Here is a 7,629-nt window from a genome sequence, read left to right as displayed (position 1 = left end):
CTGGACACTTGTAAGGTGGGAAAGCTCTTAATTTCATGCCAGTAAAATAAAAACCCTTTCATTAGTGAGGCTCTTCACTGCCACAGGAGGTTAGTATTGGGGAGAACAAACAGGCAGGTCATATACCAGAGCTAAAACAAAAATGTACAATTTTTTCATTATATTGAAAACAGGGCAAAAAAAAAAAAACACAATGGAGTAGGATGAATTACAAAATGGAATTATTAACTTTAAGTGGAATTAACTGATTTTGTAATGTTCCTAAATCAAACTCATGTAACTTTTTATATGCTAATACAATAGGCCCTTACTGGTGTTATCAACAGAAGATGAAGACAACTCTCCTTTAATTGATTTCAAAACATTTATTTTACATTCAGGCTTTAGATGCATTTTAGAGAAAGTAACTTTTCTATCTATCCTGCATGGCTTCAATTTTCTTTCAAGGGGAAGGTATGGGCAAATCGTGGGGAAATCAAGGGGTTGGACAGGGCAGTAATAATAAAGCAGTTTATGATTAAACATTTTTTTCATGGATAATTCCCCTTCCAGATAACTGCAATTCCTCTTTGCTTTTTGGGGAGTTGATGCAACAGTTTAACCAAGAAAACCACAAAGTATGAATCAGAACGAACTGAAATTCTAGAAACAGTAGGCATGTAGTTTAATACACACCTAAGTTTAATGCACCTGGACTGGGCTTCCTCATTCCCTCCGATATCTAAAATATACCTCTGGCAAGATTCTCTTCAATGTCATCTATTCTCTTTAGCCTTCCCTCCTTAGCTTCACAACCCTAAGAATAGGTACATTTTGTAGGTAAGGAAATCAAGGCACAAAGTCAACTAATTCACCCAAGGATATCAGCTAAGTGGTGGGTCTGGGACGAGAATATGGACAATCTGAATGAGAGAACACACTCCTTGATTATATGAAGTTACTCAGATAAAGAGAAACTTACATTAAGATCTGATTTCCCACATTTCCCAGGGACTGAAAATTATCTCTGATTCACATTAACAAGACATGTTAGAGCCTTGGATTGACATTTTCAATAAACACATTTTATTAATAATTCCTCGTAATAGATACGGAGCTGAAATTCAATGACTAATCAAATTCATGCCACATATACACATTCCTGTTTTGGATTTTCTATTAGCAAACACCCTATTCAGTAGTCCTTGGGGGTTTTGAGTACATTCAGAAAACAAAATCCCAATCGTTGCTGACAACAAATGAGTACATGTGAGGTTTTACAAACCAAGTAAATCCACTTGAAAAACACACCTTGAAAGAAAGAACGTACTCATTACTTAACAAACAACAGGCAATCAAATTAAACCAACTACTAAACAAATTTTAAGGAAGGCTTCCTCCCAAAAGCTTGAAATAAAGGAAATTAGCCCTCAGAATTTCCTTTGGGGTTAAAGGATCACAGGGAACGGGTTACCTCACCTTGATGAAAACACAATTACTCGTAGCTGGAGCCACACAACCTTCAATGTGTCTTGCTTATCAACCTAAAGAATCTGTCAGGTGAAAATGATACTAGTAAACTACATAGAACAGAGTTAAGAGGAGTCACAGAAACAAAAGCTGGCAGCGCACACATCAACATTGTGGAATAAAAAATAGATGCACGGCATCAGACCTCAAACACTGAGCATTCCAGTCCCACTGGCCAAGATCATCTCTACTATAAAGACAGACGTTTCCAAGGCAAACTTCCCTTACAAAACAAGCAAACTTCTATTTGACTTACATACGTCAGCTTACAGCAATCAAATTTCAGATCTTAACATAACTGTGAATTCTCAATACGATGGTATCATAACTTCACACCCTAGGACGCCAGAGACAGAATGTGCTGTTTTCTAAATCGCCTATCATAAATACATGGGTACACAAAATTAAGTATCATTCTGTTAGCTCAGTTAATGCAAGTTACCTGAGCATGGGATTAACTGATCCTTCATCTGTAAATACAGTTAGCAAACCCTATTGCCTTCCAAGAAAGCCTCTCGAGCAAGAGACTGCTGAATCAAGAGTTCTTCGACAAGAGCTAATGTTTCTCAGCAAAGAGATCTTAAAAGTGCACAGTACTAGGCAAGAAACAACTGCTCACTGATTAGATAAAAATTGGGAATGATGAGGTGTCTTGAGAACATAACCGTCTTCCTTTAGAGATACTACTACCATGTAAACAAACAAACCCCAAAACAACCCTCCTTATTTCCGTAGTAAATGCAAAATACCCTAAAACATCTGATCAACCAAAGATAATTCTACAGTACACAACAGTGATGCATAGGCAAGCAGTGGTTTATCTCTAAGGTTGGTTAAAGAATAAAAATCAGCAATTTAAATTCTCAAATCTAACCAAAAAATGTGCTCAAAATGCTTTAAGGCAAGGCAACTGGTAACTAACAAAAACATTTAAAATTTGGTTCTCTGAAGGAGACTAGTCATCTCGTTAAGTTGGAGGAGGGTAGGCCAAAAATATAAGGTCTCCTACCCTAATTATAACCTGTTGGTAACAAAGTGATGCAAGCACCTCTCACATGGCATGGAAGAAATGTGGACTCAACGATTCTAACCAGAATGCATCTGCACATGCAGAGAAAGACCAAGACGCACCTTTAACTGCTTCCAAAGACAAACCTAAGAAACGAACCTCAGGTAAAACAAGAAGGAATTGGGGCATTTTGCAAGGTTGTACCACTAAAGGATATCACCACTAGTTTGGTTAAGCAGGCCTCCAAGAATGTCTCAGTGAAAAACAAACTCTCCTTTGCTTTTTGGTTCCGAAAGCATATTTTAAAGTAGCTAAGGCAAATATATAGGGGGGCACAGCTCAATACTGGAAAACTACTTAGAGAGGTAGAAGTAAAGCCTTTCTATGCAATGTGCTTCTGCATAAAGGTAAGAAAACTATGACCTAGGGAAAAGACAACTAAAAAAATGAATCACTCTTTTAAAGGATGTTTAAAGATAATGCTTTTTAATATTTCAAATATTTAAAAAAAATCTCATCAAAAATGTAAATCACCTTAACAGTACTTTGCACATGTGGAATTTCATAGCTAAATTTGATGATACTATTTTGGTTTACTTATGGCTACTTACAAAAAGACTCGGTAATAACGTCCATTCATTGGAGTCTTTTTCTTTGGTTGAGCCTATTGGGACTAGGCTGATGAACTATTTTATGCAAATGAGATGGGTAAAGCAAATTAACAGTAATATGAGTAATAGGGGTTTTCATTTAATGGAAATGAAACTTAAAAGGATTTTCATATTCATCCCCACGGTGCATTTGGAAGCTATAATCCTGTTCAGAGGTTAAAGAGTTTGAATAGCTCACACAATCCTGTACAAATTACAACTGGCTGCCCTTTAATAAATAAAGTCATCGTAAAGAATTACATTTACAGAGTGAAAAGTGAATACATAGCATTTCAAATTCAATTCTGGAAGTACTAATAAGTACTGACCCATAACAATATATACTAGCTACCTTTTAAACTGTCCATCATTAGCACCAATAAAGATTCAACAAAATTACCTTTATTCCCACATCTCAAAACAGTTCTGCAAATTCTTAGTGAAGTTTAAGTATAGTCACAGACCTTAAATATTCACATTGTTTCTATGTCATACTGAAAATAAGTTCACTACTTTTTGGATACTCTTTACAAAATCTTATTAAAATTCCTGGTATTATCATCCCCAATTATACAGTAGCACAACCACCCTATGTCGTTTCACATGATAGCTCCTTAGAGGTTTCACATCTAAATTACCAAGAACAAAACCCTTCCCTCCCTCATCTTGCACTCAGCTTAATTCTATACTAGTCCTCGAATTATGTACCACTGTAAAAGTAGAACTGTATCAAAATTACTGTGTTTATGGATACAATAATATGCCATACAGAGCAACAAAGTTACACGTAATGACAAAGATTACTAAAGTTATGCAAGACAAAGAACAAATGTTAGGACATGCTCCCTAGGCAAAGTCCCTGGAAAGAGGCTCCTAGTATCCTAAGTTCAAATAGCATTGACAAAATAATGAACAATTATCTTAAAAAAAATTATAGAGCTACTGGCAAATTAAGTAATTGCTAAATAAAGTAGAGCACGAGATTAAACTCTAATATTTACAACTGCAACATACTTGAGTAAAATTACAATTGTGCACGTATCAGTGGCTTTTTAACAAAAATAATTCATATACATAAAGGAAAAAATTAAGACAGTTTTTAGTTCAACAAAAGTTGAATTCACCCCATCTAAAGATACTCAACAGCTCAAAGATTTACCACAGAATAAATTCAAGATTAGCTGAGAAACTGGAGCCACATTATTGGTGTTTCAGACAAATTTTAAACAAGTTAAAGTCTATTGTTTGTTCAGAAGTTAGATGACTGTGCAAACTTGACCTCAACAGGAATATACTGGGATGTGCAACAAACGGAAAACCTCCACTAGCTGTTCACCTGGAGGCTAACCCTTTTTTCTCACAGAGCTTCTTGGTAACAACCATAAGCTGTATATATAGGTACAATGCACAGTCAATGATCTTTTCTTTGTATTTATTGTTAGAATATAAAAGAACCGAGAGAGCAACAGGTTTAATTTCATTTCTATAAGGAAGACTGCATTTACCTGAAAAAGAAATATGGCATCACACACGAACACACTTCAGGGGAGGAGTATGTTTAAGAATATGGTGTCATTCTGAACACTAAAGGAAAAGCAATCCCTGTTTACTGGTAAAATATGTAGTGTTAAAGTTCTTTATTTAAGAAAAAAACTTACTAATTCTTCACTATATAAGTTTTTGTGAGTTTAGTTTTCAAATCACAGTAATCTACATAACCATTATTAACAGCTCTGTGTTTATAGTACTGCAACAAGCCAACACACATTTAAAATGCACTTCACATCAAGAGTATGTAAACTTTATTTTTTCCTCTTCAAGCCTTCAGAAAAGTAGGGGCTATTTCAGCAGCCAACCTGGTCAGAAGCTCTGAAGGCAAAAGTTCAGTGCCTCACAGTGTAAATAAATGACCATCTGTGGCACTGCATACCCATCTGTAGTGAAGTGTCCCCCTTCAGTGGCTTCCAGTAAGGCCTAGAGTTTAAGGTTAACATGAAAAAGTGCCACCTTTGTTTTAGATTAGTGATGGACTCGGACAAGATAAAATAAAGTTATATTGTTATACTTACAAGCAGCTCCAATCCTGAGTATTTATGGTAATATCTAAACATACAAAAATGTATGTACATTTTTCTCCACTTTCTTGTAAACAGTTGTCAGTATACTGTTTTATCCCTTTATCATCGAAACATGCAAATCATACATACAAGTATAAATACACAAAAAGAAAACAATTTACACTCATTCGAAAGCCAAGCAACAACATAAAATAGCTACAGTATTCAAATTATAAATAATGAATGCTTGAGGCATCTTATATTCCTAGAAGCAGCCAGCCATTCATCCTAATGTTCTTAGCTGCAATTGTAGAAATACTGAGTTTTGCACCTTCCATGCTTTTACAGTATTTATAACACTATCATATGTGGAGATAAAGACTTGTTTACTATAATCTCTTCTTTTCAGAATGAAGAATAAAGCAGCACTTACAAATATTGAAACAGTGGCAGCAATAGCAGGTGTCACCACTGCTAGATCAGGAGGAAGTTTTCCATTCTAACCATTTTTAAATTAAAAAAGTAAAGGAAAAATGGACCTAAACAAATGATTACATGTTCATTCCTTGGGCACTTAACAGCGAGTCCAGCATGTCGAATGTGTCTTTGTAGTCCATATGCTGGCTGTTTGTACTGTACTCGTGATTGCCATCAGGACCGTTGGTCTCCACTGGCTTCTTGTCCAGTTTCACGAGGGTGCTGAGATGTCCGTAGCCCACCTGGTATGTGACAGGGGGAGGAGGGGGTAAGGGATGGTTAAAAACAGAGTTGTGAGAGGATATATACTGCTTAACAGAGGAGGAAGAACTAGATGAACTACCTGAACTTTTCGAACTTTTGCTCATTTTGGAGTGATGGTTGTGAGATGCATCATTGACATGCAGCTTCTTCCTCGAAGAGCTGGAACTAGAGGAAATGCCATCACTGCTCAGGCCAACAGGACTCCTCAGAACAGTGGGTGGGATTCCATCGGCACTGTGTTTACTGCCACCGCTGCTGCTGCCACTGTGGGAGTGGGAATGCTTGTGCCCGCTGGGGTGGTGGCGGTTCACGGCATGGTCCTTGTGCTTCTCCTTATGGTCTCTGCTAACATGTGGGCTGGAATGCTTGCTCTTCCCGCTGCCCTCGTCAGAAGAGCTATGTCTTTCTGAGGAAGCAACTTTTATTTTCATTTTCAGTTCTTCCTTACTGGCACTCTTATCAGCGGGTGGTATCGGAATCCGTAATTTCAGCGATCCACTCTTTTCCTTCTTATCCACTGTGTATTTTTCAGGTTTTTCGGGGTTTGTGATGGGAATTTTCATCTTAATGGGAGAAGTGACAGAACTGCTGCTGGCTGACTGTGACTGCACGTGTTTGTGCTGCTGTTCTACCTGGGTGGCTAGATAATGATCTCTTACATCCAGATCAAGGGTTTCTAGCTTACGCTTTTCTCTGTATTTATCTAAAGACATTTTCTGAGGAATGACTCCAGGAGTAGCAGAAATTGGTCCATGGTGTTTACTGCTCCCTGCTTTCTGAGTATATTCTTGCTTAATGGATGAGTGATCGGAAATTCTGTCAGGTCTGTGATGTGATCCCGAATGCAGTGATACAGAAGGTCCCTGCTGGAAGTTGATGTTGTACTGGCCACCAGACAAAGAGGTCTCTTGTTTCTGTGAATACATCTGTTCTGTCCTTGCTGATTCTGGATGCTGAGGCCATTCTTGGTGTGATGACAAACTGTATGAGGTACTTGGCATTCCTGCTGCTAGCATGGACAGATTATCAGATGTGTGGCTGTCTTGAACAGAAATGTTTCCTGAATTTAGAGGGACTGGTGCAGGGAATGCTGATGTAGATGGTTTCTGAAAACTTGGGTTTGTAGGCACACCAGTAACACTATCTACTAAAATGGAATTCTGGACCAAAGATGAACCAAGAAGTGGCGTTTCTGAAACTTGTCCATCTACTTTTGGTTTCTTAGCCGCCTGATTGGCCTATTTAAATAAAACACAAAAGAAGTGATGACAGCAAAGGGATTTAATACAATTTTCTCTGCCTTATAAAAATCTCTATTAAATATATGCAAACAAAACCACCTGGGGTTCAAGGCTTTATGTTGCCGGTAAGTAACTATCTTATTTAGAGGCACAAAAGGGGGCTACATAAAGTGGTAACCGCTGGTTTCAGAGTTAGATACAGGTTAAATCCTAGCCCAGCATTTGAGAAAGTAATTTAACGTGTCTAGGCTTTAATTTGCCCATTTGTCAAATAAGGAGAATATTTCCATTATAATCACTGTGAGAATTAAACAAGAAATTTATAAAGTACTTATTAGCAAAGTCCACTGGACACAGCAGTTGAATAAACTATGAGTGTATTATGATACACTGTAATTAGTTAGGAATACCGGAAATAAGAA

The 7,629-nt window shown here is 37.3% G+C and overlaps 1 protein-coding gene across 12 annotated transcripts in view; it reads right to left on the bottom strand.

Moving 5' to 3' along the window:
- Positions 1 to 350: 350 nt before the first annotated feature.
- CCNT2 (cyclin T2) overlaps positions 351 to 7,629 on the bottom strand; it is a 41,941-nt gene continuing 34,662 nt past the window's right edge. For 10 of the 12 annotated variants that reach the window (XM_042994309.1, XM_015545081.2, XM_042994313.1 and 7 more), the window contains one exon: positions 351 to 7,204. In XM_042994309.1, coding sequence (XP_042850243.1) covers positions 5,777 to 7,204 — 1,428 coding nt within the window. In that variant the 3' untranslated portion in view covers positions 351 to 5,776. The remainder of the gene's footprint in view (positions 7,205 to 7,629) is intronic. The other 2 variants (XM_042994310.1, XM_042994311.1) reach the window with 1 other exon arrangement.

The sequence above is a fragment of the Panthera tigris genome, chromosome C1, assembly GCF_018350195.1.
Source record: "Panthera tigris isolate Pti1 chromosome C1, P.tigris_Pti1_mat1.1, whole genome shotgun sequence".
NCBI lineage: Eukaryota > Metazoa > Chordata > Mammalia > Carnivora > Felidae > Panthera > Panthera tigris.
The sequence above is the reverse complement of the archived record's forward strand: the minus strand, read 5'-3'. Positions and strand labels throughout refer to the sequence as shown.